This window comes from Periophthalmus magnuspinnatus, chromosome 14, assembly GCF_009829125.3.
Source record: "Periophthalmus magnuspinnatus isolate fPerMag1 chromosome 14, fPerMag1.2.pri, whole genome shotgun sequence".
NCBI classification, from domain to species: Eukaryota; Metazoa; Chordata; class Actinopteri; order Gobiiformes; family Gobiidae; genus Periophthalmus; species Periophthalmus magnuspinnatus.
In genome coordinates, this window is record NC_047139.1 from 3,767,239 (window position 1) to 3,791,604 (window position 24,366).

The window sequence follows — 24,366 nt, forward strand, 5'->3', positions numbered from 1 at the left end:
AGACATCGCGGTGGAGACAGCGCGGTGCATTTCCGGACAAAGCGCGTGGGGCAGAATAAGGTCAATAGAGCAAACACACACAAACATAATGAATCTGCTTTAACAATCCCACTGACCTACTTTTTCCATGCGTCTTTGAAAGCAGCATCCCTCGTCTCTCTTTCTTTGGGGTGATACTTTCAGTTAAGTGGGAATCTCGTCGGAAAAATTTTGACGCTAAAATATTAAATAGAGCTGGTTGGTTTGTGTCAAATGTTCAATGGTTATGTGCAACAATAAGTCAACACTGCACCGATTCTCCTGGCTCCTCTTGGCTCCTCTTGGCTCCTCCTGGCTCCTCCTGGCTCCTCTTGGCTCCTCTTGGCTCCTCCTGGCTTCTCATGGCTCCTCTTTATAAGTATTCAATGGTTACATGCAACAACAAGTCGACACTACACCGATTTTCTTGGCTCCTATGGGCTCGTCATGGCTTCTCCTGGCTCTCCTTGACTCCTCTTGGCTCCTCCTGGCAGGTGTATAAATGTTCATCGGGTGTATAAATGTTCCTCAGGTGTATAAATGTTCCTCAGGTGTATAAATGTTCATTGGGTGTATAAATGTTCCTCAGGTGTATAAATGTTCATTGGGTGTATAAATGTTCCTCGGGTGTATAAATGTTCCTCGGGTGTATAAATGTTCATCAGGTGTATAAATGTTCCTCGGGTGTATAAATGTTCCTCGGGTGTATAAATGTTCCTCGGCTGTATAAATGTTCCCTCAGGTCTGTAAATGTTCCTCAGGTCTGTAAATGTTCCTCAGGTGTATAAATTTTCCTCAGCTGTATAAATCTTCCTCAGGTGTATAAATGTTCCTCAGGTCTATAAATGTTCCTCAGGTGTGTAAATGTTCCTCAGGTGTATAAATTTTCCTCAGCTGTATAAATCTTCCTCAGGTGTATAAATGTTCCTCGGGTGTATAAATGTTCCTCGGCTGTATAAATGTTCCCTCAGGTCTGTAAATGTTCCTCAGGTGTGTAAATGTTCCTCAGGTGTATAAATTTTCCTCAGCTGTATAAATCTTCCTCAGGTGTATAAATGTTCCTCAGGTGTATAAATGTTCCTCAGGTGTGTAAATGTTCCTCAGGTGTATAAATGTTCCTCGGGTGTTTAAATGTTCTTCAGGTGTATAAATGTTCCTCAGGTGTATAAATGTTCCTCAGGTGTGTAAATGTTCCTCGGGTGTATAAATGTTCCTCAGCTGTATAAATGTTCCTCAGCTGTATAAATGTTCCTCAGGTGTGTAAATGTTCATCGGGTGTGTAAATGTTCCTCAGGTGTGTAAATGTTCCTCGGGTGTATAAATGTTCCTCGGGTGTGTAAATGTTCCTCGGGTGTATAAATGTTCCTCGGGTGTATAAATGTTCCTCGGGTGTATAAATGTTCCTCGGGTGTATAAATGTTCATCGGGTGTATAAATGTTCCTCAGGTGTATAAATGTTCCTCAGGTGTATAAATGTTCCTCAGGTGTATAAATGTTCCTCAGGTGTATAGATGTTCCTCAGGTGTATAAATGTTCCTCACCAGTTTATTAAAGTGCATTAGTGTAACCAAAGTATCCAGTTTTGCATGTACTTGGAATATTTAAGTAGAAAAGCAACACAACTCCAAACTGCAACATTCAGGCTTTATTAAAAAGTATTAAAATACACTTTAAACATCAAAAATAAAACATGAATCTGATAAACGCTTGGTCTGGTCTTGCATTGCTTCTCCACACGTCCAGAGCAAAGTCCATGATGAAGAGGAACAGGCTCCAGAACAAGACGTCGAAGGCAAACGGCGACTGTGTCCACGCCGTAAGTATCCACAGCGCAAAAGTAGATCCGTAAATGTGTAAAGCCTTGTGCCATGCCACGCCAGTCCACCCTGCGGAAACACAAAAACACACATCAAATATCAAGTTGTACAGTTAAAGGTCCAATATTAGGCAAAACTGACTTTTGTGAGGTTTAAGTCACGTTTTCTCCTCAAAAACAGACAGTTGTGTTTTGTTTTGTTGGGCAGCTTTGGTTGTTGGAAGGTGCTATAGAAATAAAGTTTGATTGATTGTTTCATTCACACATGTTTGAATCGCTCTTTATTATAAGTCTGTCCACATCTCCAATGCTCTGTTCCATCTTGTGATGTCACGAAATGGTAGTTTTTAAGATAATCACTACCTCATAAAAGTGAAATTTACTGTATTTTCCGAAGTATAAGTCGCGCCCCCCAAGAAATGCATAATAATGAAGAAAAAAAACATATATTTCACATATAAATAGCAGTGTAGGTCGCACCCCCGGACAAACTATGAAAAAAGTACGATTTATAGTCTGGAAAATACGGTAAATCTGTCACTGGACAAAAAGTTGTAGGAATGAAGACGTTTTGCTGCTCATGCAAACCGCTGCTGGCCCAAGTGTTCTCTTTGTTTCTTTTGTTTGCTTTGGGTCTGAGGATGGAGTTATATATGGGGGACAGGTGATGTCTAAGGCCCCATTCCTGTTCAAAGAAGATGGAAGAACTGAAGAAGCAACAGCCAAACGTCTTCACTCCCAACAACTTTTAGTCCAGTTGACAGATTTTACTTTTGGCTTTTACGATGGATCAGACCTGGACGACTGAGGGACACACAGACAACTAACAGATACTTTTTACCTTTTGTTCAGTAGAGATCGACAGGTCCGGGGCTGAAATGATCCAAATGATTCTAGTGAAGGTGTGTGGAGTTTAAAAACACAGTGGAGCACTTCCTGTATGACATCACAAGGTGGATCAGAGTGTTTTATGTTTGAGAGAAGAACTCAGCCTAAAAAACACAACTAAAAAACGCAGCTCCAGGTTTTTCGACCTTAAAACATAAATCAGAAAAAAATAGTGTAATATGGACCTTTAAAGGTGCACTGTGTAACTTTTCTATAGAGTCCAACACTTGCTTGTCTCCATGTGGATGTTATTGCTTTAACTAGAATATACCACAGTATGACATTAAAGCTGTCTATTGGTGGTGAAGTTACAGGTCAGATCTGTGTAAATGTCACCCTGCTCACCATAAGAATGCATGTTTCTGAATCAATTTCTTAAAAACAACAACAGATAGATAAGTTTAATGACCTACTGTGGAAAATTCCATGCAGATATCTCCATGGAGACAAGCAGGTTTGCAGAAATATTCCGTAGTGGCTTTAGCTTCAACACGTGCAGTACCTTGTGCTTTATGAGGACTGTCCGTCTCAGTTCTGCTTCTTGTTTCTTGTGGGTTTTGTTTTGTGGATCGTCTCAGGAACATGATTTTCTTCATTCATCTGGAAAACGGCATCACAAGTTTGAGTAAATCTCCCTCCTCTGCGTCATATATCCAATCTCCTCTTCTTCTTCTTCTTCACTACCTCAAGTAAAAACATGTAGTCTATTATTCCTATATCCTATAAAACTTCAAAACTGCATTGGTCTATGTTTGATGATGTTTCAAAATAAAGTTTACTTAAGGATGTAACCGGCGCAATCAACCTATAAACCTGACGTCACCACATTAGCCATTTACAACCATTTGCCATCGTAAACGGAGCCGAAAAGAAGCGATTCGGTGACGGAACGTGAGGTATTATTTTACTTTGAAAGAAAACTGCAGCTGGTTCAACACACTGACAGATTCACTCGCATTATGTCTGTTTTCGTGCACGTTTTACGATAAAATAAAGCTGCAGTTATTGACGTATTTTTACATTGTGTTTAATGATTGCGGGTGCGGATCGGGGTTGTATAAATAGACTCTGCTGTGTGGGAAGGGCCAGGGCGGGTCGGGGGCGTTCGAATATGACAAAACTACTTAAAATCATTTACGTTTACTGTAATTCAAAACATCCAAACTCCCTCAGTCTTACCCGATAGTTCGAGGTGGCTGTTAGCTGCCTGCGTTTGGTGGAAGACATCTTGGCTTGGGGGTCCGGAGCTCAGCGGGGGTCCCCTCTGTTGAAGTGGTCCAGGACGGTGGAGTTAGTCCGTTCAAAGATCCACTGCTGGCTCTGAGAGGAGGGGTCACATGTGCTCATGAAGACACGCCTCTCTGTGGGACTGCTGTCGATGCAGCTGTTACTGACCGGGTGGTACAGGCTGCGGTCCTGCACCAGAACAGAGGGACGGGATCAGCTACCACATCTGCCGCTCACTCAGGGTCTGTTTGGGTTATTATTTATCAGACACTTCGTTTGGTGAGAACTTGAAGATGAGTGGACCGAGAAATGTAGAGGAAATAAAAGAAACATTGAAAAACAACTTCAGATGGGATTTGTCAGGCGAGCTTAAATGAATAGCATGTTTTCTGGACTGTAAGTCGCACCAGCCAAAAAATGCATAACAATGAAAAAATAAAAATAAAAAAAATAAAAATAAAACATAGATAAGTCGCACTAGCCAAAAAAATGCCTAACAATGAAAAAAAAACAAAAAAAAACAAAATAAAACATATAAGTCGCACCAGCCAAAAAATGCCTAACAATGAAAAAAAAAGAAAAAAAAAGAAAAATAAAACATAAATAAGTCGCACCAGCCAAAAATTGCCTAATGAAAAAAAACAACAAAAAAAGCAAAATAAAACATATATAAGTTGCACTAGCCAAAAAATGCCTAACAATGAAAAAAAGAAGAAAAAAAACAAGAAAAAACAAAACATATATAAGTCGCACTGGAGTATAAGTCGCGTTTTTTGAGGAAATTTATTTTACAAAATCCGAGACCAACAGCAGACATTTTATCTTTAAAGTCAAGTTAAAATAATAATAAATATAGAACAACAGGCTGAATATCAGTACATCACACTAACGTAACACATTTATATTTATTCAGCTCCATGAAGCACAGACAGAACTGAACACGTGTCTGGTTTGTTAACGTAAGATATTAACAGTTAATCAGATAAATAAAGTATAAAAAACAAACAAGTTTACTCTGGATCTCATTCCAAATCAATAAATCCACTGAACTCTTCATCCTCGGTGTTACTTCTGAACAACTCCACTACTCCGGAGGTAGAGGTAGAGGGCATTTTTGTTCAGTCTTTCTCAGATGTCTTTTAAATTACCCTAATGTTGAAATTTTAAATGTTCAATAGTTCAGGAGTAGTAGACACTAGTACACGAGTCTGGAGTGTCCTCACGTAGTCGTCAGTGTCAATAACGAACATGTGAGATCATACATTTTAATAATTTCACATATAAGTCGCATCTGAGTATAAGTCGCACCCCCAGACAAACTATGAAAAAAGTGACACTTATAATCCAGAAAATACACTAGTTTAGTATCAAATAGATCCGATTTTCGATACTTTTGACGACCTTGTACTAAATTCTGAGGACCCCATTTACACCTGAGCTTTAGAAACTAGCCTCTCTGTTCGTTCGGTTCAAAACGTTTCTCTTTTACTTTTTGAAATTTCTGGCTAAGTGACGAAAAAAGTATCAATTATGGCGGGCCTATTTTTGTAACGGAACACTTGTGTAATCACCTCTTGATATTTCAAAGCCAGTTGAATGAGTTTCCGTACACATGACTGAAATCACATCTGAAGCAAAAGCAGTGATGAAACTGCTTTAAGTGATACCAACATAAAGAAGCGTCTCTATTGAAACCGGGTCTTTTCTGTGCAAAAAAAAAAAAAAAAGCTCCCTCGCACTTTCCCTCGCGGCGTTTTATTTCATTATCGTTTTAACAGATGGCCTACTCAAACTCAAGTGATTCATTAATTGGCTTAAATGGAGCTTAGCTGACCACAGCACATTCATTTGGCTGCGGTGAGGACGCCACAGCTGCAAAATATTACACTAAATAAAAGGAAGATGGATGCTCCTCTCCTGCCTTTGACTCGCACACTGCTCCTCCAGCCATTAGCTCCAGGTGAAGCTAATTGTGCATTACATCCAACACAAAACACTCAAACACAAACTTACTCCTCATCAAAGTTTACTCACAACAACTTTCAGAGGTTTTTTTGTGTGTCTGTGTATGATCTTTTGAAATAATTTAAAGAAAACTACTACGATTATTATCACTACTTCTACTACTACTACATTTGAGCTGTAGAGGGTGGAATCAACACATTTTGGGACTTGTTAAATAAATAAATAAATAAATAATAAAAAAATGTTTAAATAAATGTTTGGACATGCCCTCTCATTCAGTGTTTTTAATTTTTTTTTCCTACTTTCTTCTTTTTATATACACACAGAAAACATCAAATATATGAAGTAAGAAATATGGAATTATGAAGTAAAGAAAAAAAAATAGCTCTACTAAATATTTTTCGACAAAGCAAAGGGTGGATACTTTGAGGATGTGAATATAAAATAAAAAGAATAAATATATATAAATATAATAGAGATATTTAATGTTTTTTCTTTAGTACATAATTCCATATATTTTACTTCATATACTCGATGTCTTCTGTTTGTAGATAAAATGTGTAAAGTGTAAGAAATGAAAAAAAAATAAAAATAAATAATAATAATAAAAACTGAATGAGAGGGCGTGTCCAAACTTTTGACTGGTGCTGTATGTATGTTTTTAAAAAAAAAAATCCTGCTTAAAAGTTAATTTTCTTCTTTAATATCACACTTCAGATTGTGTTATTGTGACAGGTCTGATATAACACAGCTCCACACAGCTCCACACAGCTATACACAGCTCCACACGGCTCCACAAAGCTATACACAGCTCCACACATCTCCACACAGCTTCACACGGCTCCACACAGCTCCACACGGCTCCACACGGCTCCACACGGCTCCACATGGCTCCACACAGCTCCACACGGCTCCACACGGCTCCACACAACTCCACACATCTCCACACGGCTCCGTACCTTCCTGTATCTCCAGAGCTGGTTGCCCTTCATGCCGTGGCAGTCGTACAGAGTCACTGGGCTGTTGTGGGACACGGCGTCGAAACAGACCTTCCTGGTGTGTAGAGGATCTCCCACTCGGATGTCCTCCCTCCAGCCCAGAGTCAGCACCTGCACAACGCAACACTTTCACACCACAGGCCTGAGAAAATCAAGTGTTATGGGGACAATGCGATTTTGGGGACTTCCAGCCAATCAGATTACAGCTCAATTTCACGTGCGTATAACAGGATTGTATTACTCTCTAAATGTTAATCTGGTGGGATTATACCTGTTTTAAATATTAATGATAGTTTCAGACCAATCTAGAAATAATTTGTGAAGGAAAGTTGAAAAAGATGTTGAAAATTGCAGGAAGTAGAAAGTTTTGAAACATATTAACGACTTCACACTGGGCAGAATTCTGTCCAAACGCTCAGCACAATTTACAAACAAGAAACACATTTTTTCTGATGCTTTAACCGTTATTTTGACAAAACAAAGGTGTCGTCTTGTATTTTTTTGGTCGAATAATCATTTCTGTGGACATTAGAACAGTTTTGGCCCAGGATGTCAGGATTTCAACCAGGAAGTAAATTTGTTAAGCTATGCCAATTTATTCTTCTCCAGTCAAATGAAGCTAATCGAGGCTAGCAATTATAGCGGGAAAATTTGAAGCCGATTTCCGTATTTTGCATTCCGACTGCAAGTATCATAGCAACCAAAGAGCCAATCGGGACTGCTCATTTAACAGGAAGTGGGCGCTTCGCTTAGCAACACTGTCAATCAAACCTGTTGCTAACGCTAGCGGGAGCGACCTCGGGGAAAGACGTCGCCTGATTTGTCTGTTATTAATGTTCATATCTTGATTTACAGACACAAGAGTGAAATAAAACCCCCAGGATCATGTAGAGCGGGTTAAAACGAACATTTTAAAACCAAAACGGTGAATTGGAGAGCGTGTCCACGATCGCTTCCGGCTTGTAACGCGGTGGCTAGCAGGTTAGCTAAGTCCATTTAAATAGCGTTACCTGTCCGTGGCTCCAGCTGACCTCCCCTCTGCTCTTCACACACGTGTCCAGACGGATGGGGCTCCCGGAGACAAAGTGTTTAATCTGCATACACATCCCACTGCCCACGTTACGGATCTGCACAAACACGAGACACGTCCGCCAATCAATCGGTAATCAATCATCGTCCCGCGTCTATCTCTTTTCATTTTTAAATCCCTAGCGCCCCCGTCAGTCCGTGTTTCCTACAGTCAACATAATTTTAAATATCCATCTTCTTATGCTTATCTGGGGATTTAAAGTATTCCAAGTGTTATTCTCTGTTCTACAATAAAATATCTGAAGGTACTAAAAGAAGAGAACGTACTGGTTAAGATTCAGGAATCGCACGAAATGTGGTTTAATTTTTTATCAACTCTTTTTGCAGTCTTTGTGAAATACTTGTTGTTACGCCTGTAAAGTTCATCTCCAAATTACAACTACTGCAGTATTATGGATTTTAAAATACAACTCTATTTAGGAAGAACACTAAAGAAATCGTTAAAAATGCATATAGTAATGAGCTGGTATTTTGTGTTTAGTTCAGCGCTGACACCTTTTATTGTTTTTGTAGTTGTTTATGTTGTTGTTTACGTAACTGCTTTTGTTTGTGACACTTGGTTGTAGTCGGTCACTGGTCTGTTTTGGAGACTGGCTCTAATGAGTTGAGACTGATGTCATTTTGCTCTTAGACTGCGTAAAAAAAGTAAACAAAGTGAGTGCGACGTCACCCACGGCGTTCGGCTTCAGTCAAATGAAGCTAACGGAGGCTAGCAGCTAAAGCAGTGAGTTTGGAGATGATTTCCATGTTTAAAACTCCGACTGCGAGTATCATAGTGACTGAAGAGCCAATCCGGAGCGAGGCTGTTGAAGGTAAGGCCGCATCACTGGCTTAGCAGGCAGCGTGCGCTTAGCAACGCTGTCAATCAAACCTGTTGCTAACGCTAGCGGGAGAGACCTCGGGGAAAGAAAGCGCATGATTTGTCTGTTTTTAATGTTCATATCTTGATTTACAGACACAATAGTGAAATAAAAACACTAGGATCATGTAGAGCGGGTTACAGTTGTGTCTATATCGTGATTCAACTTTTGTAGATTTTTTTTGGTATAATTTTGCATGTTTTTTCACAGCGTCTGATCGTGCATTGTGTCCTGCGTCCTGATTGGCTGTCGGACTGTAGACCATTGTGTTGTGTGTCCTGATTGGCTGTTGGACTGTAGACCATTGTGTCGTGTGTCCTGATTGGCTGTTGGACTGTAGACCATTGTCCATCAGTCTCCTCCGTGCCGTGTCTCCTGTCCAGTACAGAATGTGTTCAGACAAATTTACATAAACGTTGGATCTCAGTGTGACTCTGAAGTGCTGTACGTTTGCGATTTGTTTTCTCCCCGACAAAACCCACAATGTCGATGAAACGTTCTGCACCGACAAAGACGCCTACGAAGGTTTGAACTTTGAGAGAGTTTAAACAAGAGAGAAATGTGAGAAAATGTTAACGCCTGTGTGAGAAAAGTGTATAAAGTGTGTGGTGAGGGGTTTTACAGACAAAAACATAGAGAATAATTGTAAAAAATAAAGCTGATACTTTGTGCGTCAAACACAACTCTTGGATGTCTGTTAGCGCTAGCCTCCTTTGTTCCTCAGAATATAAATGCACTTGTTTGCTAATGTTATTGTCAGTTATAAGATCTGAAATGTGTCTCGCATAAAAACAGGAAGTTAAATCCCATTCTGCACTTTGAAGCCTTAAAGTACAAGATAAAGACGATACAATCCTCCAGTGTTGGGAGAATTTGCTCGTATGTTTTTATTTGGCTTTGATATGAATTCTCTGCGGAGTTTCGCCTAAAAATATGATCATAAAACATCGGATTAGATTTGAAGCGTAGGATTTCTGAAAATATTCCCTCTCTCGTTCTTCCCACGCAGCTGCCAATCAAAAATTCAAAAGAAAACTGTAAAACGATGCACTGGCTGTTGAACTGCAATTTAAACTTTGACAGGAGCAAATATATCAGTTTTATAGGAGTGACAAGGTAAGGAAATCGAAGAAATCTCTCAGTTTTTGATTTAAACCAGATGCCCTTCCATCTGCAAGTGACGAACGTCGGCGTATTTTGCGAACGAACTGGATGTCCTCTGGTTAGAAGGCGAGATTTGAACGCTTAACCCGTTGCAACGCCGTCTCACCAGTGAATGTGTTGTAACGTCAAAGGTGGACCACGTAGCAACCGCGTGATTCTGTTGAGATGTCATTGTGCTGTCTGGAAAGTTCCCTAGCGTGGCATTAAACTTAGCAGACGTAGGTCAGATCTGTGGAGAGGCGACCCCACTCACTCACGGTAAGAATCCACGTCTTTCAAGGTATTTTTGAGCAATAAAAACATTTGTAATTGAGTAGATGCTTCTTTAAACGCTCTCACAGTTCAAGTGTGACTCTGAAGTGCTGTGTGTTTGCGATTCATTTTCTCCCCGACAAAACCCACGATGTCGATGAAACGTTCTGCACCGACAAAGACGCCTACGAAGGTTTGAACTTTGAGAGAGTTTAAACGAGAGAGAAATGTGAGAAAACGTTAACGCCTGTGTGAGAAAAGTGTATAAAGTGTGTGGTGAGGGGTTTTACAGACAAAAACATATAGAATAAAGTAAAAAATAAATCTGATACTTGGCGGATTTCGGCTGTTGCGGGTTATTTTTAGAACGTAACCCCCGCGATAAACGAGGGACCAGTGTATTGCGATGCTAGGGAACATTCCAAGTAATGACATCTCCATGATAGCAGACCCCCACACTGGAAAAGTTACATAGTGCACCTTTAAAAAAATGCAACATTAGTAAAAAGTTTAGATTTTTGATTTGTTTCCATCCTTTAGTTACACCCTTTTATAGTTAGAATATGTTAAATTTGCAGAATAAGTAAAAAAACAAACAAACATGTGTGTGTGGGGGTCCTGTACCTCTCCCCAGGCGGCAGCAGGGGGCTCCACTGGGGGGTAGTGCTTGGGCAGGTCCCAGGCCACTTCCTTCATGAACCATTTGAAGCTTTTACAGTTGAGTTTGGCTCTGAGCTCCTTCTGCGCCGTCATGTCTCCGGCCGACAGGTGTCTGTACTCCGGGCGGCGCTGGTAAACGAATTCGGCAAACTCGTCCATCCACACCTCCGCCACGCGCTTCAGGTTCTGAAATAAAACAACGGGGTTTTAATCGCGTTTCTATGGAGATACAAGGCACTCAGGGGAGGTTTAGATCAAGGAACCTTTCACAGATTCACCAGGGAATCGCACCGTCAACCTGTGGATCTGTCCGTCTGACCGCTAAACCAAAGGTGTTCACGTCAAAAGTGGGATTCGAACCACAAACCGCCCGAAAACGCCGTACTAAGGTATTTAAACTTCACGGAGACAAGCAGGTACAGCTCAGATCTGTGGAGAGGCGACACCCTGCTCACAGTAAGAAAGGCTGTTTTTTTTTTTTAAAGATAATTTGGAGCAATAAAACATCTGTAATGAAATAAATGATACATGTTTAATGCTGCACTGAGGAACATTCAAGGCAAAGAATGGAGACAAGTAGATGATGTACTGCTTTTTAAGACTTTTAACAACTAATTATAACAATAAACTACTAAGTACAACAACAACAACAACAACAACTACAGGAGGTGCGACAGTTGGAGAAGTTTCAGTTTTGTGCTGTACAAAGGCCAGCTCAGTCAGAGGTATAATACTCCCTACAAAACAAGCGTAACCAGATGGGACTGGACTCTTCAACTCTCAGGCTACTACAATTTATTCTACAACAACTACGACCTATTACTACCACTAGTACCACTACTACTACCACTACTTCTATTACTGCCACTACTACTGCTATTACCATCTGTTACTACTATTATTACTACCACTACTACCTCTGCTACTACTACTACTATTACTACTAGTATTACTACCACTACTACTACTACTAACATCACTACTACAGCTATTAACATCCTAGTGCTATTACTATCAGCTACTACTACTACTACTACCTCTACTACTAACTTCCTACTGCTATTACTATTTACTGCTACTACCATGACTACTACTACTACGACTACTACTACTACGACTACTACTACCACCACTACTACCTCTATTACTACTACTACTACTAACAACTTCCTACTGCTGATACGGTCTACTACTACCCCGACTACTACTACTAGTATTACTACCACTACTACCTCTACTACTGCTATTATTATCTACTACTACTATTATTACTACCAATACTACCTCTGCTACTACTACTACGACTACTACTATTACTACTACTAGTATTACTACCACTGCTATTAACATCCTAGTGCTATTACTATCTGCTACTACTACTGCTAACTTCCTACTGCTATTACTATTTACTGCTACTACTACGATTACTACTACTACTACCACCACTACTACCTCTATTACTACTACTACTAACAACTTCCTACTGCTGATACGATCTACTACTACCCCGACTACTAGTAGTATTACTACCACTACTACCTCTACTACTGCTATTATCTACTACTACTACTACTACTTTTAACACCACCACTACTACTACCACTACCTCTCCTACTCCTATGAAGTACCAGTATTCTGTTCAGTTCAGCACCCTGGACAGCTCCGGAGCTGGTCAGTACTTTTTCGTGGTACTTTTCTACTTTAAATCCTGCTTTTGTCTGTACTTCTGTCGTGTGTTTTATGGAGCGACAGAAGCTGCACATTTCAAACGCCGCAATACTCTGATAAAAATGTTTATTTACATTATCCTTTAACCTCAAGTCATTTCATTTGCAGATATAAAATCATGTGGAATATAAAACGTCAGCCCTGATCTTTATAAAACGCATTACTTCATATAAAAAGTGTTCAGTGTAAATGTAACTCTTCATCTCCAGGGTCAGATCCACGCAGGGCCATTTGAATTCCTCGCCGCAGCGTTTTCAACTCTAACGAAAAGCGAAACAAAAGCACATCCAGAGTCGAGGAGAAAAACACATCCACAAACGTCTGAAAACCTGTAGGAGCAGTGCTTTTTCAGACAGACTCTGGTCATTCACAGGCTACGACCAAACCAGACTTTTCACTGTTTTACTTCAGAAAATCCTCCAGAAACAAACGTCTCCTTACAGTAGATACAGTCTGTGTAATCCCTCAATCTGACCCACAGCAAAAGAAAAATATAAAATGTGTCAACTGGACAAAACGTTGTAGAAGTGAAACGTCTTCACTCCTACAACGTTTTGTCCAGTTGACACATTTTAGATTTTTCTTTTGCTGTTTTTCCAGTTTGTTGACAGATTTGTCAACTGGACAAACTGTTGTAGGAGTGAAGATGTTTCGCTGCTCGTCCAAGACGTTTCTTCAGTTTCACTTCTACACTTTGCATATTTTGGATTCATTTGGGGATTATTTTCGGGTTATTTGGGTTATTTTTGAGATTATTTGGTGTTTATTTAGAGATTATATTGGGTTTATTTTGGGTTTACTTTGGGTTTATTTTGAGATAATTTGGGATTTATTTAGAGATTATATTGGGTTTATTTTGGTTTTACTTTGGGTTTATTTTGAGATTGTGGGTGTTTTGTGTTTTGAAATGTTTCATAACTCTTGGATGAGAACCTTAGCCTGTTTCCCAGAAATGGACTTGGGACAAGGATGTTGGGAAATGTTTTGATAAACGAATGTCAAGGCGACCTTTGCGAGAGGAACCAGATGCCAGAGTGAGCTCAGATCCCATCTCACTATGGTCAGAGTCAGGTCCGTAGTTAGAGTTGTACCAAATTACGTCAGGTGGGTGGACGGTCCAAGGAAGGGGTGGAACCTCCATTCGAGTAGATCTAACAAAAGGGACAGTCACACCCAAATCTGGGGCTTTCGGGGCTTTGGGGATTCGGGGCTTTACTGGGGTTTCGGGGTATCTTGGGCATCTTTAGATTCAGAGCCACTTGGTTCTCACTGAACTGGTCTGGGTTCTCTCAGTTGGGTCTAATGAATGAGACACCTGATCTGTAAACTCAAGTAATTTCTGTTCATACTCAACACTTTAATAAACCTGTGGAACCTTATTTCTGGACTCGGCTTCTTTCGGGAGAAAGCACCTACAAGATAATTTTGGATTTATTTTGGGATTACTTTGGGGCTATTTTGGGTTTATTTTGAGATTATTTTGGGGTTACTTTGGGTTTATTTTGAGATAATTTTGGGATTATTTTGGGGCTATTTTGTTTTTTTTTAAGATTACTTTGGGGGTATTTTGGATTTATTTTGGTTTTATTTTGGGGTTATTTGGAGATTATTTTAGGCATATTTTGGGTTTATATTGGGGTTATTTTGGGTTTATTTTGGGTTATTTTGGTATTATTTGGGTTTTATAATTTGTGATTCGTGTAAACTGTTCTATGTTTATGCGGAACAACAAATCAACGCTGCACCGATTCTCTGGGAGGCTTTAAAACAGCTCTGTCCCTATAGAATTTATTTACTGTCAAGATCGGCAGCTCCGTACAAAATAATACGACCTGAGTGACGATGGCGTCGCCCACGGCAACTTGCAGAATAAGGCGAATAACCCACAGGAGCAGGCGCACATCAGTTTCGCAGCAGAAATAATGTGTTCACTTCCTAATGGTGAATCACACACAACACGTCCATAAACTGCACACACTACTTTCAGTTTATAGTAACAGTTTAGTGTATGGAGTAATAACTAAAGCCCTTAAAGGATACACATGTTTTTCCTGATTTTCTAATGACCTCGTTCCAGTTCTTGATTTAGTTTGTTTTAGTTGGGGGATGTACTGATACGGACAGCGGCTCAGATGGCTCAAACTTGCTGGATCAGTAAATTCAACTGATAATTTGTTTATTCCTTTAAGTATTACTGTATATATTTACTACATGACACATATTTCTGCGCAGTTATTAGCTCAGAACATCTCACAATAATCTGACTTTCTGTGAACACTTGAAGGTGATAAAACAACATATTTGTATCAGCATTGGCATATACTTTTCCTACAAACAGTGTCAACCGGTATCATTCATTTTTTTGAAATTACTGACACTTAAAGTCGAGTATCTAAAACAATATCGGAACAGAAAAAAAGACTGATTGGTGTCGACCTTAGTCCTGATTTTGGTGAAATAGCACCTGGTAAATATGTCATAGTTTTACACCAGTGTAGCAGCACTTTGTAAAGAAAGGATGAGTAAAACACAGACTCAAAAAAGAAATAAAATAAAGGAATCCCTCTGCGTCATCAATACACAAAATTCTATCCCAAAAATCAAGGAAACCAAAGTTTTAAAACGTCAAATTAACTACTTAACTATTGTGTAAATTAGATGAGGTTTGGAATGGATTGGTGAAATGCAATAAAAGTACGTTTCGCCTTTATCTTAATATGGAACTCTAATGAAAGTGAAAGTGAAAGTAAAATCAAGATTATACAGATCATACAAAGAGAACAATACAAGTTTGAGTGGTTTAGTCATATCTTGGGGGAAAAAAAAGCACTTTACAGTTTATACTTTGGAGTAAAAAGCCAGGGACAATCAGAAAATGGCGTTTCTTACCTTTGCGAGGCTGATTCCTCCTGGGACTTTATACGGGACGTACTTCCTGTAGATGTGTCCGACTCTAGAGCAGGGGATGTCCTCCATTCTGCCTCCGCACATCCAAACCTGCAACAAAACAAAAGGAAACTGTAAGTAACCATGACTCAAGTAAAAGCCAAAAGTAAAATCTCAGGAGCTTTAGACATCATCATCATCTGTAACTCCACCCTCAGACCCAAAGCAAACAAAGTAAACAAAGGGAACAACGGACTCCCACAACATGGCAATAAATGTATCTTTCATCAGCCGGACATCAATTTGGAGTGTGTAAAACAGAACTTAGCTACTTTTTCAGTTAAAAAACAAACAAAACAAAACAAAAACAACAACACCTGCTTGTTTTGAAGGTGATTCGTTCCATTACCGTAACTCTGCAAACAATTGTGCTTCGTGTAAATTCTCAAAGCAGAGGCACGGGGCTCTTTAAATATGTTAATGTCATTACGGTAACGCGCCTCTGTTGTCGCTCAAAGACGACCGATCAGAGCGCAGGCGCCGCCGGGATTTTGCCAGTCAGTTATAGGATACGTCGAAGGAAAAATACACATGGATATGACATTCGGATACTTTCTGTAACATGATTTTTATGGCTGAAAAAAAAAAAAGAAAAGTGTAGCGAGCTGTACTGGGCTATAATGTGCTCAGTCCTTAAATAGTTAATGTCGTACTGTGGAATATCACAATCAGAAGACTTTTTATTGCCACTGTCAGTGAACGCAGCTCACAAACTAGAAACTCTTTGGTGATAAAACGCAACATAAAAACACTGAATAAATACAAATAAGGGCATGAACAAAGCTAAGAAAGATATGCTTAAAAATAAAATTAAAATATAGAATGAGCAACACGTAACTTCTCCACGGAGACAAGCAATTCCCGATCCCTCCACCAGAGAAGTTACATAATGCACCTTTAACTGAATACACTTAAATATTCGTAACTTAATCAAACAATTTGTTGGATTTGGGTCATTTCGGTTATTTTTTTTTCTGATCTCTGGAATGTTTTATTTCAAGACCTGTCCCAAAGTTTTGAGGTGAGCCGAGGAGACATTTGAGCGGGAGAATGATCGCTCTCTACGGCGTCTGAATTGGGACATAAATCCACCCAAGTACAGAACTCTCAGAGGCAGAGGACGCAACGTGGTGATGGATCGCGGCAACCAAAAACTCATTTTCACCAAAGGAATTCACGGCTGCAGCAGAGAGTCTGGCTGTATTTCTATATCCCATCTACAAGGAAAAAACGACTTAAATAAAACCACGAGAGGAAGGTAAACATTTGTGATTTATCAGCCAGTCAGCGCGAGGCAGAGGTTACACTGTGGGTAATGGCAAATAATACAAACACAATCCTCCCATCCACAAACTGGAAACAAAGTTGAGTTTTAAAGCAGCCCTCTTCAGCAAAATGGACTTTTCGGAGCTTTTAACCATGTTTCAGTTGTTTCCCCTCAACATTTACTCACCCGAGGTTGTATCTGGAGGGATTCATGTTTAAAAAACCTTAAATCGCTCATGTTCAAGACGCCATTTTGCCGATTAACTCCTGTTGTCACCTCCACTGTGACGTACGCACTTCCTTCTCCGGTTTTATTTTCTTGATCGGTGATACTCGTCGGATTTGGCAGCGTTGCACAGTCATTTAGGCAGAAATTATTAAAAAAAATAATAATCTGCATCTCGTTAGCCTGATGTGCAGCTGTCCATAGGGGGCGCCCACAGCTCAACGGCGCTTTGTTGTGATGGCGTTTATGGTAACGTCAGCTCCCATTGGGCACCTCAATTTGCTAACGTGAAAGTCAGTGACCTTCTTTATTTTATTAAGTCATTTTAGGTGAATATTGTGATTTAAAATGTTCAAATTATAATGATTAATGTTTGTCAGTATCAGATTATAACTACACAAACACAGAAAGGAGGCAGTGTTGACTTTTTGGCCACACGAACATAGAATGGTTTATTTTGAGATAATTTTGGGTTTATTTTGGTTTTACTTTGGGTTTATTTTGAGATAATTTGGGATTTATTTTGGGATTATTTTGGGGCTATTTTGGGATTATTTTGGGTTTATTTTGGGATTATTTTGGGGCTATTTTGGGTTTATTTTGAGATTATTTTGGGTTTATTTTGGGGTTACTTTAGGGTATTTTGGGTTTATTTTGAGATTATTTTGGGTTTATTTTGGTTTTACTTTGGGTTTATTTTGAGATAATTTGGGATTTATTTTGAGATTATTTTGGCATTATTTTGGGGTTATTTTTTGAGATTTGGGGGTTATTTTGAGTTTATATTGGGTTTATTTTGGGTTATTTTGGTATTATTTGGGTTTTATAATTTGTGATTCGTGTAAACTGTTCTATGTTCTGAGTTTATTTTGAGATAATTTGGGATTTATTTTGGGGCTATTTTGGGGTATTTTGGCATTGTTTTGGGGTTATTTTTTGAGATTATTTGGGTGTTATTTTGAGTTTATATTGGGTTTATTTTGGGTTTATTTTGGGTTATTTTGGGATTATTTGGGTTTTTATAATTTGTGATTTGTGTAAACTGTTCTATGTTTATGCGGAACAACAAATCAACGCTGCACCGATTCTCTGGGAGGCTTTAAAACAGCTCTGTCCCTATAGAATTTATTTACTGTCAAGATCGGCAGCTCCGTACAAAATAATACGACCTGAGTGACGATGGCGTCGCCCACGGCAACTTGCAGAATAAGGCGAATAACCCACAGGAGCAGGCGCACATCAGTTTCGCAGCAGAAATAATGTGTTCACTTCCTAATGGTGAATCACACACAACACGTCCATAAACTGCACACACTACTTTCAGTTTATAGTAACAGTTTAGTGTATGGAGTAATAACTAAAGCCCTTAAAGGATACACATGTTTTTCCTGATTTTCATAAACTGCACACACTACTAGAACACTTCACACAAATCAACCAACTTTATATCAGATTTTAGCAGCAAAACTTTCCTCAAATTCTCCATTAAAATGACGGCAAAAGTGGACGGGGCTGAATCAGATCGATACAAAAGAATCAAAATAAACCTTTTAAACTCATTTGAACCGTTTAGGAGATGGGCAGACTCCATCGGGCTTTCAAACGTTTAAGATATATATTTTGAAAAACATCTTTAGAGAAATGTGCCTGAGAAAGTGAGCTGCGTTGTGATGTATTAGCAGTAATTGCTTTTGAAGGATGCTCTCAGACACAGCGGTGCATTAAAGCAGCGGGCGGTAAACTTCTCGGCTCTTTTCAAACTAAACTTCGCTAACCGCAGTTTGGGTTTGACTCGATAGGAGGCGTATTCAGAGCAGAACAAAAGTTACACCGCTTCTACGGCTACATAGCGACATCTGGACAACGTGATGTGTCCAGTGAAGACGAAAAAGGATGACGCGGCTCCACAGATGAAAAAGTGAAAATGTACGCATGAATGTCTATGGCAGAAAGTTCAGCGGTTGCCGTGGTAGCTCAGTTGGCTCGCCCCCAGTGTCTGCGTACACCGGTGTGTGAATGTAAAGTGCTCTGAATGCGCTGAAAATGGAAAAGCGCTGTATACAAATGTGACCATGACCATTTAACATTAGCAAACGCTGTCAAAAAAAAAGTTACAAAATTGTCTGAAAACGCAAGAAAATTCACAAAATGGATTTTCAAAACACATTTTCCGGAGGCTGTAATCAATCTGAGCATTTACGGTTCTGTTTAGGAGTTTGATTTTCAACAAAAAGGTGAGAGTGACTAACTGAAACACTGGTGGCTAATGCTAGCTAGCCTCTGACTGTAATGTTATTTGAGAGGGACTTGTTGAACAGATTGTGTTAAAACCAAGCTCAGATTAAAGTCTAACTTGATTAACGGAGCTTTAGACAGAGCAGTGCCCCCATATAGCAGGGTCATACGTAATATAACTAAGCAGATTCACAGTTTTGGCAAGACACATCCAAATTTATGATCCGCAAATGTTGAACTTTATCATAATTTGTTGAGAATTGGCTCCACAAACTTGCCATATTTATCTGGCTGAAAAGGCTCAAAAGGCTTAAAAGTCTTGGTTTGAACATCTTTCCAACTGACAGCAATCATGCCACTAATTTCTGAAGATATTGTGGAAAAAAATCTGGTTTTGTTTCATGTGGATAGGCCCAGTAATTACGCAGATATTAGCCACGAACCAGGTCAAAGGTCGTCATATGAATCTGCAGTCTGACAGTTACACCACAAAGAGAGTTCTGACCTGCCTCCATCTTTGGTTAAATGCAAACTGTTTATATAAATGGACATAGCTAACCTGCTAGCCGCCACGTTCCAAACAGGAAGTGATCATGTGTGCATCGACTCTGGCTCCAATTCGCTTTACATTGAAAAACTGTGGCTCCTCTCTCTGTAACTCAGGGGTCTCAAACTCAAATGATCTGGGGGCCGCAGGAGGCAGAGTCTGGGTGAAATATTCCACAAAAAAAGCTTTGTTAAAATCTTCTCAAACGTCGTCGCTGTTTTCAACGTACATGAGGAAATACGCCAATTCTTGTGGATTTCATGCATATACATCGTTATTTGTTGAATCTTTTGTGACGGGAGTACACAGCGCGAGTGACACGTGCGTTTGGGGTTTACCGATTTGGCGGAACCTTCTACACGCAACATGGTAATTCCACAGTAACATTAAACTTTCATATTGTTCCGCGGGCCACAAAATATCGTCTCGTGGGCCGCAATTAGCACTCGGGCCGTTAGTTTGAGACTTCTGCTGTAACTGACTCGTCATTTTTGGTCTTAAAATGTTCATATTAACCCGCTCTACGTGAACCTGGGGGTTTCATGTCACTATTGTGTCTTTAAATTAAGATATGAACATTAACAACTGACAAATCAGGCGCCTTCTTTCCCTGAGGTCACTCCCGTTAGCGTTAGCAACAAGTTTGATTGACAGCGTTGCTAAGAGCCCAATCCTTGCTAAAGCAGAGCTACAGTCTGGAAGTGGCGTTTAACTTTAACCCTTCAAATACAGTGCTAAATGTAGACCGCTATTCGTTTGCCGACCAAATAAGTAGTTCTAGTAACATAAAATTAAATTAAATTCAAACTTTAGTGCCATAGGGCTACTCCATCATCCTCCCCAGTGTCATTACTCAAACCCGTCGCGTTCATTAAACAGGCCAAACTTCAGCCAAAAGGACACGTTTCATGTTCTTTTCACTCAAGGCAAATTGTGGGTCACCTCAATAATTCTTTCATTATTAAACAACAAAGAAAAAGTTGAACAAACGCACCTGCTTTGACTGTTCATGTATATTTAATCCCTACAATCCCTCCTAATGCTTCTGGACCCGACTGAGCTCCCAGCCTGGTTTAGCCTCGGGTTAGCAAACTCCAAAACATTTGAATATTACAGTGCGGAGGAATGAGTTTTTAGTTTAGAGTTTAATAAAACGAGTCAGGCTAAAGAAAACTCAACAATGACATAAACGTGTAATTGTAAAAGCGGACGAGGTGAGTGTGACGTCGCCCACAGCGTTCAGCTCCAGTCAAATGAAGCTCATCGAGGCTAGCAGTTTTAGCGGCTAATACGGAGCCGAGTTTCATGTTTAAAACTCCGACCGCGAGTATCATAGCAACCAAAGAGCCAATCAGGAGCGAGGATGTTGAAGGTAACGCCCCTTTCCACCCGCACCACTAGTTTAGCAGGGAGCGGGCGCTTAGCAACGCTGTCAATCAAACCTGTTGCTAACGCTAGCATGAGAAACTAATGATCGTATCTTGAATTACAAACACAACAGCGAAATAGAAATACAGGATAATGTAGAGCTGGTTAATACAAACAGTTTAACAACAAAATGATGAGTCCGACCGCAGAGAGGCAACGTTTTTTCAATGTAAAGCCGAGGCGTCACACTCAAATTCTCAGAGGAACAAAATAAAAAACTGAGATAAAGTCGTGGGCCGAACTAAATATTTATCGAAACGTTTCAACGACATCTGCATGTTTTTCAGAAGAGGTGGATTAAATTTGAGTCAGGCGACAGGGAGCAGATGCTAATGAGAAGTGGCGGGGGCCGGCGCCAACGCATTTGCAAAGCATTCTGGGATTCGTAGTATTAGAGGCGGCCGGTGGGTCAGCAGCTGAAAAGTTCCACAGTTTAAAACAAAATAACGGCTAAATTGGCAAAGCTCCTCAAGACGACGAAGATGAGCAGAAGGTAATTATTCAGAATTCAGTTTATTTTAAATATATAAAGTAGTTAGCATCCAAAAAGTTAGCGAAAGTCTAAATTTAACAGTAAAGTTTTGGAGCGTGTGCAGTGTAAAGTTGTGTATGGAGATGAGGCTGCTGCTGGAGGCGGAGGAGGGGAATATTTTAACATTAAATATGCATATGATAAGATCCAAAGGCAGACAACAACTACAGGGAAGAGCTGAAGATAATGTTTCACAACGGAGAGGTCACGGAGAGGTCAATCTGCAGCTGTCAATCAACCACCTGCAGAAGAGTTAAACAGCCCACATTACACTGTTTAAAGGGCCCATTTTACACCGTTTAAAGGGCCAACATTACACTGTTTAAAGGACCCATTTTACACTGTTTAAAGGGCCCATTTTACACTGTTTAAAGGCCCAACATTACACTGTTTAAAGGGCCCATTTTACACTGTTTAAAGGGCCCATTTTACACTGTTTAAAGGCCCACATTACACTGTTTAAAGGGCCCATATTACACTGTTTAAAGGGCCCATTTTACACCGTTTAAAGGGCCCACATTACACTGTTTAAAGGGCCCACATTACACTGTTTAAAGGGCCCATATTACACTGTTTAAAGGGCCCATTTTACACTGTTTAAAGGCCCATATTACACTGTTTAAAGGGCCCACATTACACTGTTTAAAGGGCCCATATTACACTGTTTAAAGGGTCCATTTTACACTGTTTAAAGGCCCATATTACACTGTTTAAAGGCCCATATTACACTGTTTAAAGGGCTCATATTACACTGTTTAAAGGCCCATATTACACTGTTTAAAGGCCCATATTACACTGTTTAAAGGGCCCATATTACACTGTTTAAATGGCCCATATTACACTGTTTAAATGGCCCATATTACACTGTTTAAAGGCCCGTATTACACTGTTTAAAGGGCCCACATTACACTGTTTAAAGGGCCCATTTTACACTGTTTAAAGGCCCATATTACACTGTTTAAAGGGCCAACATTACACTGTTTAAAGGGCCCATTTTACACTGTTTAAAGGGCCCATTTTACACTGTTTAAAGGCCCATATTACACTGTTTAAAGGGCCCATATTACACTGTTTAAAGGGCCCATTTTACACCGTTTAAAGGGCCCACATTACACTGTTTAAAGGGCCCATATTACACTGTTTAAAGGGCCCATTTTACACTGTTTAAAGGCCCACATTACACTGTTTAAAGGGCCCACATTACACTGTTTAAAGGGCCCATATTACACTGTTTAAAGGGCCCATTTTACACTGTTTAAAGGCCCATATTACACTGTTTAAAGGGCTCATATTACACTGTTTAAAGGCCCATATTACACTGTTTAAAGGCCCATATTACACTGTTTAAAGGCCCATATTACACTGTTTAAAGGGCCCATATTACACTGTTTAAAGGCCCACATTACACTGTTTAAAGGGCCCATGATCTGAAAACACTCTGTTCCACCTTGTGATGTCATCACGTGGTGATACAGGAAGTGCTCCACTGTGTTTTTAAACTCCACACACCTTCATTTCTAGAATCATTTGGATCAGATAAGATGAGATCTGCCTTCATCTGTCCCACAGTGGGGAAATTCCAGTTTTGCACCGCACAGTTAAAGAACAGAAGGAAGGATCATTTCAACTCTGGAATTACCAATCTCTACTGAACTAAAGGTCAAAAGTACAGTAGCTGGTAACTTGAAAACTACCACTTCATGACATCACAGGGTTGAACAGAGCATTTTGAGCTTTGTAGATGTTACAGACTAATGATAAAGTGTGACTGAAACATGTGTGAATGAAACAAAACACAACTCCAGGTCTGTTTTTGAGGAGGAAACGACATTATAACACGACTTTAAGAGGTCTGAAGTACAGAGTTAACTGTTTTGATGCGTAGCAGTGGCAGTAGTTGTTGTTGTAGTAGTTGTTGTAGTTGCTGTTGTTGTAATTGTTGTTGTAGTTGTAGTAGTAGTTGTTGTTGTAATTGTAGTAGTAGTCATAGTTGTTGTTGTTGTATTTGTTGTAGTTGCTGTTGTTGTGGTAGTAGTTGTCGTTGTAGTTGCAGAAGTAGTCATAGTTGTTGTATTTGTTGTAGTTGCTATTGTTGTTTTAGTTGTAATTGCTGTAGTTGTATTTCTTGTAGTAGTTGTTGTATTTGTTGTAGTTGTAATTGTTGTAGTTGTTGTAGTTGTTGTATTTGTTGTAGTTGTAGTTGTTGTATTTGTTGTAGTTGTAGTTGTTGTAGTTGTTGTATTTGTTGTAGTTGTTGCAGTTGTTGTATTTGTTTTAGTTGTTGTATTTGTTGTAGTTGTGGTATATGTTTTAGTTGTTGTTGTAATTGTTGTTGTTGTCATTTCTGGAGGAATTATAATAGTTCACATATTGCAGTGTTGTAAACAGTCACGGTCAAGTTCATGGTTCAGCAGGTAAATTGTGTTTGGCCGTGAGTCAGCTCATTCACACACACACGGACACACACACCCCCACACACCCACACACACACCCCCCCCCCACCCACACACACACACGTTCA

General features: G+C 39.7%; 1 protein-coding gene across 1 annotated transcript in view; it reads right to left on the bottom strand.

The window, feature by feature from the left end:
- Positions 1–1,644: 1,644 nt before the first annotated feature.
- LOC117381327 (polypeptide N-acetylgalactosaminyltransferase 10-like) overlaps positions 1,645–24,366 on the bottom strand; it is an 88,130-nt gene continuing 65,408 nt past the window's right edge. The window contains exons 8-14 of the mRNA XM_033978279.2: positions 15,555–15,662; positions 10,902–11,123; positions 7,923–8,039; positions 6,874–7,023; positions 3,902–4,138; positions 3,225–3,322; positions 1,645–1,904 (exon numbers count right to left, since the gene is read on the bottom strand). Coding sequence (XP_033834170.2) covers positions 3,971–4,138; positions 6,874–7,023; positions 7,923–8,039; positions 10,902–11,123; positions 15,555–15,662 — 765 coding nt within the window. The 3' untranslated portion in view covers positions 1,645–1,904; positions 3,225–3,322; positions 3,902–3,970. The remainder of the gene's footprint in view (positions 1,905–3,224; positions 3,323–3,901; positions 4,139–6,873; positions 7,024–7,922; positions 8,040–10,901; positions 11,124–15,554; positions 15,663–24,366) is intronic.